The sequence below is a fragment of the Nipponia nippon genome, unplaced genomic scaffold (genome assembly GCF_047370975.1).
Source record: "Nipponia nippon isolate SJK-2023a ecotype South Korea unplaced genomic scaffold, ASM4737097v1 scaffold_14, whole genome shotgun sequence".
In the NCBI taxonomy this organism is placed as follows: Eukaryota; Metazoa; Chordata; class Aves; order Pelecaniformes; family Threskiornithidae; genus Nipponia; species Nipponia nippon.
The window spans coordinates 1741035-1751360 of NW_028262330.1; the positions used below are offsets into that span (position 1 = coordinate 1741035).

General features: G+C 57.1%; 2 protein-coding genes and 1 long non-coding RNA gene across 8 annotated transcripts in view; 1 reads left to right on the forward strand and 2 right to left on the reverse strand.

Annotated features, from left to right (window-relative positions):
- Nucleotides 1–5096, reverse strand: part of UNK (unk zinc finger) — a 44552-nt gene extending 39456 nt beyond the window's left edge. For 2 of the 6 annotated variants that reach the window (XM_087751302.1, XM_087751300.1), the window contains exon 1: nucleotides 4847–5096. In XM_087751302.1, coding sequence (XP_087607428.1) covers nucleotides 4847–4944 — 98 coding nt within the window. In that variant the 5' untranslated portion in view covers nucleotides 4945–5096. The remainder of the gene's footprint in view (nucleotides 1–4846) is intronic. The other 4 variants (XM_087751301.1, XM_087751298.1, XM_087751299.1 and 1 more) reach the window with 3 other exon arrangements.
- A 1323-nt stretch (nucleotides 5097–6419) lies between these two features.
- Nucleotides 6420–8298, reverse strand: LOC148056390 (uncharacterized). The gene is made up of 2 exons (XR_015703244.1): nucleotides 7118–8298; nucleotides 6420–6728 (listed from the first exon to the last, which is right to left on the reverse strand). It is a non-coding gene; the product is annotated as an uncharacterized LOC148056390 (long non-coding RNA).
- Nucleotides 8299–8424: 126 nt separating this feature from the next.
- Nucleotides 8425–10224, forward strand: H3-3B (H3.3 histone B). Its single transcript, XM_087750906.1, has 4 exons — nucleotides 8425–8572; nucleotides 9048–9189; nucleotides 9284–9437; nucleotides 9527–10224. Exons 2-4 carry the CDS (start codon nucleotides 9062–9064, stop codon nucleotides 9653–9655), a joined length of 411 nt encoding a protein of 136 aa, XP_087607032.1. The 5' UTR covers nucleotides 8425–8572; nucleotides 9048–9061; the 3' UTR covers nucleotides 9656–10224.
- The last annotated feature ends 102 nt before the right edge of the window (nucleotides 10225–10326 follow it).

Here is a 10326-nt window from a genome sequence, read left to right on the forward strand (position 1 = left end):
GCTTCCTCTAACTATTCACACTTCCTAATACCGGTTTGCAGTGGACTTGTATTCAGTGCAGTTCACACAGGCTTAAAAAATAGCAATAATAACCAGCTTATACTTGCCTGATAAGCTGCCATTTACACGTAACGATGTAGTAGACTGCTGGTGAGTCCCTGGTTTAGAAGTATTGACTTATTCTGTGCTTTCCTAACTATCTCTGAGGGTATTACCAGATCTGAAACCTAAAAACGCATGGGGTTTTTTTTTGTTGTCGTTGTTTTTGTTTTCTGGGTTGTTTGTGGGGTTTTTTGTTTCCTTGGTTTTTTTGTTTGTTTTGTTTTTTGTTCAAACAACAGGGACGGTTTCTATTTTTGTATAGGTCCACATCAGCTTACTAATCTAAGGGTTGTCACCAGTAAAACCAAAGCAGAATTAGGGCAACAGTTTGTTATTTTAAGAGTTCTGATGGTTTAAAAAGAACACAAAAGGCTTCTAAAAACAATTTCAAAAGCCTAAACGTATTTGCTAGGTTGCGAAGACCACCCAATTCAAGCACGTGGGAAGTGTAAGCTAACAGACTAGGCAGACAAATGCTCAGGGCCCTAGAAGAGCAAGCCACTCACAAAAAAAGCAACAACCCCGAAAAGGTGTTAGCTACACATCTGGTTTTTGGTCGTCTTCCCACAGACAGTCGGTCTGCACATTTGAGATCGGACATGCCGTGTTTGCCCTGCCAGTGATAAGACACTGTCTGCTGATAAGACGATAAGGATTACTCTCTGCTACTACAAATGCTTCAAGGTGTGTTTTTGCACGCCATTGGTTTTGAGTAAGAATTTAAACATGAGATTTTGAGGTAAATAAGACTCCGCATGCAAACTCGCCATTGAAATCCAAGTCCACCTATGATCTCGCTATTTTTATTTCTTCCTCACCCATGTTTCCTGCGCTGTCCTAATCAGAGCTCCTACTTAAGGCTGAGAAACCACCAGACAAGGCACTACTCAAAAACACGCAGATACAAAAATGCCTTTGATCTGAGCTACAACTAAACCATTGCGCCAACCTGATTTTCACCCCCGCTTAAAACATCCTTCGCTCAGGTGCACTAGTCCCTCTACCTCTAAACGGCTGGCATCGAAACGGTTGCAAGATAAAGCTTGGGGGAGCGCAAGCCAGCAGTCGCTAACACGACAGCACGACCAGCCACGTGGATGCGGCTCTAGCACTACTTACGGGGCACTAATCTTTCAGGAATTTCCCACAATTCCTCCCCTCGCGCAAAAGGAAAGACGCGGTTTTTGTCTTTTATGCTGCAAAGGCATAACCGCAAAGCTTATCTCGCTGTAGTACAAAGGAGGACAGGATGCGGTCCCAGGCATCTCGGTCCAGAACGCAAGCGAGGGTACAGCCTGCGGGGACACGGAAACCTGCAGTTTATTTACAGGATGGCTGCTCGCATTTAAGACGGGCACGCTCAAGGGAATTATCTTGAGTAGCGATGAACTGGGTTATGCCCAACAAATCTGTGTTCTGAAGAGTTTATCACCTAAATCAGAATATTTTCAACGCTGCTTTTGAGCGTGTGTATTTTGAATAGACTAGAATGAAGGCGCTCTTTGGTTTTTTTTGTTTGTTTGTTTGTTTGTTTGTTTTTAAATGGCTTAATTTACCTTCACCCGAACGTTTGCTTTCCCGCAGAGTTATTAAACTGTCTGACTTCCAGGTGAATGCACAGTGAACAAAGGACTGCTCCACTTTCACTTATCTAAACTCTGCCGGATCGATAAACGCCCAAGCAGTGGCTACAATCTTGACAATTCACAATTAAAGAGCCCAGCCTGACTGAAAACCAATGAAGACGGCAACAGCCGAATGGATCGACTGTACCAAAAACAAAACTACACCACGCTACCCGGTATCTACAACTCCAAGTGACTGATCGCTTGCTTTCAGTTTCTTTGAACTCGGCCTCTATCCACATTTGTAGATAACACATTAAAGACAGAGATAGATACACACAAAAATAACCATGCCAGCTAGAGCTAAGAAACGGTGCAAAGTCAATACTTAGTTGAGGTTTGACGCAGCGTACCCAAACCAAATCCACTTCCCACTACGAGCAACCAGCTAACCCCTGCAGAGCACATCGCCCAAAGCGGATCAAAGCCGCGCCAGCCCGCGGGTACCCCAGAAACGAGCCCATCTCACCCGCTTGTGCTGAGGAACACGCCGGCCTCATCCTGCCACGGGAGCTGCGGGACGGCGAGGAACAGCCACCCGCCGAAACCTCTAATCCAGCAACCCAGAGAGAACACGACAGCAGCTGCTGAGTATTTCATTACTCACTTGAATTCTACAAACAGAATACCAGATCCGCAGATGAGAAACACGCCATTCATAATTAAACAGTCAAGTTTGGCGCGTACCAGGACGACTTGGCCTCCAGTAGTATCTGGCTGCACGCTACAACTGCTACCAAGGACACAATCAACGGAGTTTTTTAGGCTCTTCTTCCGCTAGCAAACAGTGCCAAAGGTGTGAGATAGCATCGATAACTCTACTTTTTTTCAGATTTTCTCTTGCTGTACATCTAGAACAAATATAAAGGCTTCGTGGCAGGATCTGGAACTGCCATTCAAAGTACCTAAAAATCTCATGCAAACACAAGCGCAGAAATCGACACTGAGGGAAATTGGAACGTTTCCTAACAAATACAACCCAAACTTTCCAAGACAGAGATCCCCAGCACCAGATTGCCTGTCCCCAGGGAACAGCAAAGTATGCAGATAATTAAGCTTACTTGAGTTTACAACTTGTAACCTTCATGTCATTTTATGGAAACAAACTATATTTAAGGGGAAAAAAAAAGGAAGAAAATATTTACATTTTGACAACATACAACTTGTTCACATAAACGACCACCAAATAAGTTCCCATATGTTATCAGGAGGAGGTTTACAGTATGATGTGACCTAGTGTACAAATCCAAGACTTCCAAAGTATGGCTCACATCCCGCTGTCAGCACTGCAGCCCCCAAGCCCATCCTTCGCTTATGGTTGTTCAGCTTCTCTGCAACCGTTTTCACGGAAGTATTTTTAGCATCCATCTGAAAATACATGTTTTGCCCTCTGGAAAGAGGCTAATTGCACCATCACCTTTGTTCCACGCTGTCCTTTCCAGCTACCGGGTCCTGATCTTCCTCCTTCTCCTCCCATTTCTTGAATTCTTTCTTCCACTGTTTCTTTCCTAATCCTTGATATCCTTGTTTCCATGGTCATGCTTAGCCGTGTTATCACCTCCGTCTTCCTCTCCCTAGTGTACTTACAATCTCTCTGCCTCATCTCCTTGTCACCTGGGGTTTTCCCCCCCTCTCGCTTTTGACCGACTACTTCTGTCGCTGGAGCCGTGCCACCTCGAAGGGCAGGTCCTGTCCCCTCCTTTACCACCACAGCACCGGTCCTAGCAGGCTCCTTCATCCCAGCCGCTCCTATAAGGCGGCCAAATTTTAACTGTAGACACCACCCGAAATAAAGTAACCTACGAGGCTGTCGCGTGCCAGCTCCCTGAAGATCACAACAGGATCTTCACGATGGAGGTAACACCTACAAGCCCTCGTTCTGCCACAGACTCGGTATTCCGAGCAGCCTGAAGGAAGAGGACGTCAAATAGCCTGCGATCCCTGCAGCAGGCGTACGGGCTGTACGGATCCAGGCCTCTGCGTTTCTTGCAGCTCTTTCTGTTCCACGTACCAGAGTGTGAACGCAGGGAAGAAGCCCATCACAAACTTTATGAAAAAGCAAACTAAAAGAACACAGACCACACTCCGAACCTGCTCTTCTCATTTTGGGCGGGGGCATCAACACCAGCCAGAGATACGGGTAACTGGTACAACATTTTTTCTGTATGTGGACAACACCCTAAAATGATAAGGGTAGACAGTTCAGCACACGTGTTGTTCGCGAGGAACAATCCCAAACTTTTTTCTTTTAAAGGAGGACGGGGAGCACCTGACCTATTTCCATCCATTACATGGCCATCGCTCACCCATCCTCGCAAAGACGACGCTCACTCTCAACCCACCCCGTTATCCCTCGCGCAGAAGAGCTGAATACCATCGCCACAACCTCCAACCCAAACAACTTATCGCAGGCCAAGTTCACGCGCCACGAGCTCCAGGTCGCGTATCCTTGGGACGACGCCGTGAAACGCTATTTTTTGCTTAGGGAAGACACGTTCCAGCAACAAGCCGCCACCGAGGCACCGTCTCGAGGCGATGGGCACCGACTGCGCTGCCTTCACAGAGGAATCGCACCCGACGGCGTGAGAAAAGGCGGGAAGAGGACAAGCGCCGCCCGCCATCTCGGTGCGCCGTTCCTACGGGGGACGCTTCTCACGGGCACGCCTGCGACAGCTCCTCCGAGGCGCCCGCCCAGGCGAGGCACCCCGCTCCCGCCACCCCTGGCGGCCCCGGCCCCTCACGCCGCCTCCCTCCGCGGGTGCCCGAGGAGCCCCCGGGAGCGCCGAGGGGGCGGAGGCCCGGGCTGACAGCCCCGGGCGACACCACCGCCGCGCCTGCCGCCTCCCCGCCTGAGGCGAGACACGCGTGGGCCGGGGCGAAGGGACCCCGCCGCGGGGGACGGAGCCGCGATGGCGGCCGCCCCGCCACAGGGCCCATCCCCCGCCCCGCCCCCCCCCCGGGCGGGAGCCGCCGGTCGGCGCCGGTCAGGGCCGGTTCCAGCCGGTGCCGCGCGGGCGGGCGGCGGGGTCTCCGTGCGCGCGTGCCGCACGCTGCCCGCTGACGTCAGGCGCGTGTTGGCGCGCGGGCGGGCGGGCGGCGGGGAAGCTCTGGCTACGTACGTGTAGTGCTGCGGCTTCTCGGGCTGCGCCTGCAGCGCACTGGCGGCGCTCGCCGGCCCGGCCGCGGCGGGGCCGCTCGCCACCGGGCCCTTGGACATGCCTCCTGCCTTCCGCTGCCGCCGCCGCCGCCGCTGCCGAGGAGACCTTTATTATTCACTCTGCGCGGTCCGCACGGAGGGCGCCGCGCGCAGGCGCCGCCGCCGCCATTGCCGCCCCGGTGCGCGGGGCGGGGTGGGAGTTGTAGTCCCGCCGCGCGGGCGCGCTCCGCCAACCCGGGACGCGGCGGGCGGCGGCTTCCGGGCCGGCGGGACTACAACTCCCAGAGGCGCCCCGCGGCGGCGCGGCCCGCACTTCCTGCCGCGCGGGGAGGGGGGGCGCGACGGGACTTGTAGTGCGGGGGGGGGCGGTGGCGCGCCAGGGCGCCCCCTAGCGGCGGGGCGGGATCGCGCCTGCTTCGAGGCCGCCATCGCCGGGGCCGGCGCTGAGGGAGGGCCCGAGGCTGGGGAGGGCCCGGGCCCCGCGGACGGCACCGAGCCCCTCCAGGCAGGCGGGGAAGGGCGCGGGGGAGGCTGGGCCGGGAGGCCTGTGAGAGGATGGGGAGTTATTTGTGGCAGGCGGCCTCACTTCCTTCCTTCCCTCCGCCTCAGGGGCCCAACGCGGGCGCGGGAGCGCGGCGTCCCGGCCAAGGGGTTGTTTGAGCATTGGCATCTCTTGTCGCTCCACGGCCTTCCCCACCCGCGGGACAACGCCGTGCAGGGAGTGCCCGGGAGCAGCACCGCCGTCCCCGGGAGGAGGAAGAGGAGGAGGAGGAGGAGGAAGGCCCAGCAGGGCCGCGTGGAGAACCTACCTCCGAGTAGGTGACACCAAAGGCCCCCAGCTGCTGGGCCAGCAGAAGATCACACAGGCTCCCTGTCCTCCCCCGGGAGAAAATCCCCCCCCAAAGGAGCCGTGTCCAAGGAAGCGGCTGAATTCCCATGCCAAGAGCTTCCTCCGTAAATTAACTTCTCTCCCGGGGGAGGAAATTATATGAGCTTCTTTTAATAGGACTTTGATCTCTTGGGCTCCGCACCGAACCGCTTCCCTCGCTGGGATTCTCCAGCTGCGTGGTAAAGGGCAGCGAGGATTTATAAGGCAAACACCTTTTTTTAACTCTGCCGGCACGTGCGGGGCGAACGATGTTAATAATAAACTTCGGGGCCTGGTCTGCGTGCTGCCGGCACAGCTGTTTCGGGGAGGGAAATAACTTTTAAAATTCTCATTTACACTGATTCAGCATCTACTGCGGGCAGGCTTTTACTGGGGTAATTTAATCGCTTATTCCCCTGCATTTGGAGGAATAAGTCACAGGATATCAATACCTCCTTATTCACCTAACAACCCTCCACGGGAGGCTGGAGCACTGTAATTATGCAGCTCTCGGTCAAGTAGGACAACTTTGCGTAAGCCAATACGTCCGGAGGTATTTCAGTTAATATCTACATATACCCACCTGTATTCCCAACATAAAATCACCGTCAGCGATGAACCCCCAGAAAAAACCCTTCGATTCTCAACGAATCACACGGAAAAAACGTGCGCTCTGTGCGCAGGGATTCGGAAACCACGGCCTCGAACCCTTGTGCGCTGATGTTTAATGGACAATCCGGTACTGACACCGTTTCCTCTCCCAGTTCGCTTTCGTTTCACGGTCGGGACGACTCGCCGCCCGCTCGGCCAGGCGATAGGGAAACGCTCAGGACACAGCAGCTCCGAGCGCCCAGGGCGCATTCGCTCCCATCTTTGCGCGGGTCCTTGGTAATGCGCGCTCATCCGCTCTCTCCAGCTTTTCTCCGCCTTTCCCTCAGCCCGTTTCATCCAAGAGGATGCAGAGTTTTTCTCCGGTCTTAAAGAGAACAAAAAAATCAAAAATATCTCTAAAATTAGAGGCGTAAGCAGCCACCGCTACAAAGCCATGGCAAAGAAAATATCTCGGGAGCCTCTCCACTCCTGGTAACAAACACTAAGCACCGGTCTCCCGGCATCAGGGACAGCGGAGTACGCTCTTAAAAATAACGCATCGAAGTATATGCTGTTAGATGAGAACGGGTTTCTAGATTTCTTCTTCCTAAGCGTGAACAACTGAGGTGAAAGAGGAATTCTTCAGTTCGGCATTTCCAAAGCACACACGGTGCAAATGACTGTTTACCTGCACCTCCCCAGTCGCTCTTGATACACAGATTTTTTGTCACTGATAAATAATTAACATTTTCCTTTACGAGAAAGAAAATTAACCTGAAAACGAGGAGCAGAGGCAGAGGAGATGCGCAGGAGGCGACGTCGCTCCGGCCCTGGCACGCGCGAGGGTCCCGTCGCACCATGTTGGCGCCCGTTTGCTTGACGTACCCGGGCGGGCGGAGGAGCCGCGCTCCTTGCTCTGCCCGCCGCGCCGGGCCTCGGCCCGAGAGACGCACGCGTTTGGGGAGGATGCAAAACCCTCCTGCGGCGCCGGGGCGACGGCAGCTGCGCCCCGGTTCGCGGAGCTCACGGGTGCCTTTAGCAGCAGCGCGTTAAGCAGGCGCCTGGTTGCGTTCGCTCCGTGTCCCGGCGCGGCCCCGTTCTCCCGATGGAGGAACCCTTCCCGCGGGGCAGGGACCTGCCTCCGCTCCCACCAGTCGGTACAAATACAATGAAATAGTAATGTACAGCGAGGTGTAACTTAAGGCGGCAACTTCCCCCAAAAGACAGCCTTTTTATTTCGTTGCCACATCTTCCTAGGTGCCACCAGCAGGGAACGTGGGGCTCTGGCTGCCTGCTCGCAGTGAAACTTTGCGGTTCGCTGTAGCGTGGGGAGTTTGAAGGCGAAGCCGGGGGATTCGGGGCGCGGAGGGGCGCAGCCCAGCCCCTGCGTGCCCCGGGCCGGCTGCCGGGGCCGGCGGCCTCCCCAGGGCCGAGGCTCGGGCTCGCCCCGACGCTCGGGGGGCGAGGGGCCAGCAGCCTGCTCCCCCGCCGGGGGGGGGGGGGGGACGGGGCCCACCACCGCACCGGCGGCTCCCGGGGCAGGCGGCGAGGAGGGGGAGCCCCGCCGCCGCCGCCCCCCCGCTCCCCGGCGGCCCCGCGGCCTGGCCCGGCCCTCGCCGCTCGCAGCCCCCCGCCGGGCGCCTCCGCAGCAGGCGCCGGGAAAGGCGCTTTCTGGCGGGGGCGTGGGGCGGGCCGGCAGGCGGCGGGGGCCGCCGGGGGCCGCCGGGGGCGGGCGGGGGGTGCCCGGGGGAGCCCCGCCGCCCCGCCGCGCCCCGCCGCCGCTCGCCCCGCTCCTATTGACTTCCCATTGTGGAGCTTTGCAACAAAGGGTAGGATCCAAACCCTGCCCCGTTTCGTCCAATCAGCGCGCAGAGCGCCCGCCCGCCGTCGATTGGCCTCTTCTCGGCTCACAGTACCCAATCGGACGCCTACTTTAAGAACCAATCAGCGGCCGGGCACGCGCCCAATCAGCGGCGAGGAACCGGAGCACGGCCTTTGTGTGTCGTGACGCCACGGCGCCGGCGGAGGTCCCGGCCAATGGTAGGGCGCGCTGCTTCCAGGCATTGTGAGGTCACCGCGCCGTGTGCCGCCCCCGCTATAAAAGGCGGGTCCCCGCGGCGGGGAGGGCGCAGTGAGGGGGTGGTTGGCTGCCGAGCGCGTCGCGGCAGGAGCAGCGCAGGCTTCGGTGCGCAGCGCTACCGGCACCGGTGCTTCCCTCTTCTCCCAGCGGTGAGTGGCGGGCGGCGGGCGCGTTCCGTGGCGGGCGGCGGGGCTGCGGGGCCCTCGGCGGCCTCGGTTCCTCCCGGAGCCCGGCGGGCAGGCCGGGCCTTGCCTACGTGCCCTGAGTCACGGCCGGTTCCCATCCCCCTTCCCCGGGGCGGCCCGGGAGGAAGAAGGAGGCGGCGTGACTCAGGCCGCTTCCCCCGGGGAGGGGAGAGGCCGGGCCGCGACGCGACGCGGAGCGGGGGTGGAGGGGGGAACCGTGACTCCTCCTCCCCCTCCCCGGGGAGGCCGCTGGCCGCCTGCCCGCCTCAGCGGCGGGGGAGGGGGGGGCAGCTCGCCGACATCTGCCGCTTCTGGGGCTTGAGGGGATTGGACGGTGGAGGGAGGGGGAACGCGCACCGGGTCGCCGGGCCTGGCGGGCCCCGCCACCGCGGGGATGGGGCGAGCTGGGCCCCGTGTCACGCCTGCCTGTCCCCCGTAGGTAAGTGAAGAAAAATGGCCCGTACAAAGCAGACCGCCCGCAAGTCTACCGGGGGGAAGGCTCCGCGCAAGCAGCTGGCCACCAAGGCGGCCCGGAAAAGCGCCCCCTCTACCGGCGGCGTCAAGAAGCCTCACCGCTACAGGTAAGGCCGCCGGCACGGCACGGCCCGGCCCGGCGCTGCCGCAGCCCCAGCCCCTGCCCCTGCTCACCCGCTCCCTCCTCCCTCCTCCACCCAGGCCGGGCACCGTCGCCCTCCGTGAGATCCGTCGCTACCAGAAATCGACGGAGCTGCTGATCCGCAAGCTGCCCTTCCAGCGGCTGGTGAGGGAAATCGCCCAGGACTTCAAAACAGACTTGAGGTTCCAGAGTGCAGCCATCGGTGCGCTGCAGGTATCGCTAGTGGGGCCCCGGCGCTCGCGGCGCTGAGCGTGCTTCGCTGAGGGTTTCTAACGCCATTTCTTCTTGTGCTCTTGAAACAGGAGGCCAGCGAAGCCTATCTGGTGGGGCTGTTTGAGGACACGAACCTGTGCGCCATCCATGCCAAGAGAGTCACCATCATGCCCAAAGACATCCAGTTGGCTCGCAGGATACGGGGGGAGAGGGCTTAAGTGAAGGCTGTTTTTATGGTGTTTTGTAGTAAATTCTGTAAAATACTTTGGTTTTAATTTGTGACTTTTTTTGTAAGAAATTGTTTATAATATGTTGCATTTGTACTTAAGTCATTCCATCTTTCACTCAGGATGAATGCTCAAGTGACTGTTCACACAAACCTCAGTGATGCGAGCCGTGTTGCTCGGGAGTGACAAGTTGCTAATATGCAGAAGGGATGGGTGATCTTTCTTGCTTCTCATGCATGTTTCTGTATGTTAATGACTTGTTGGGTAGCTAAACTTGTAAGGTACTAGAGTCGATATAAATGTGTACAGGGTCCTTTTGCAATAAAACTGGTTATGACTTGATCCAAGTGTTTAACAATTGGGGCTGTTAGTCTGACCATACATCACTGTGACCAAACGTGGACTTTTTCAGAGGGTGAAGCTACAAGTCTTAACCACAGTGTAACTTACAGTTTCCTAAAAACGTAAACCTGGCAGCTATAGAATACACTATGTGCATTTATAATAGCTATTTTATATATTGTAGTGTCAACATTTTTAAATTAAATGTTTTACATTCACATGTGAGGAGTCTCTGTCATTTGGTTCGCATGGGCCGGAAGAAGCTTCCTCCTCGCTCGGCAGTAGATGCCCGCGAGCCCCGGCTGCTGCGGTGGCAACTT

Coding starts and splice junctions, on each gene's coding strand:
- H3-3B (XM_087750906.1), top strand. CDS start 9,062: ATGGCCCGTACAAAGCAGACCGCCCGCAAGTCTACCGGGGGGAAGGCT. Junction 9,190..9,283: donor AAGAAGCCTCACCGCTACAG/GTAAGGCCGCCG, acceptor TCCTCCACCCAG/GCCGGGCACCGTCGCCCTCC. Junction 9,438..9,526: donor CAGCCATCGGTGCGCTGCAG/GTATCGCTAGTG, acceptor CTCTTGAAACAG/GAGGCCAGCGAAGCCTATCT.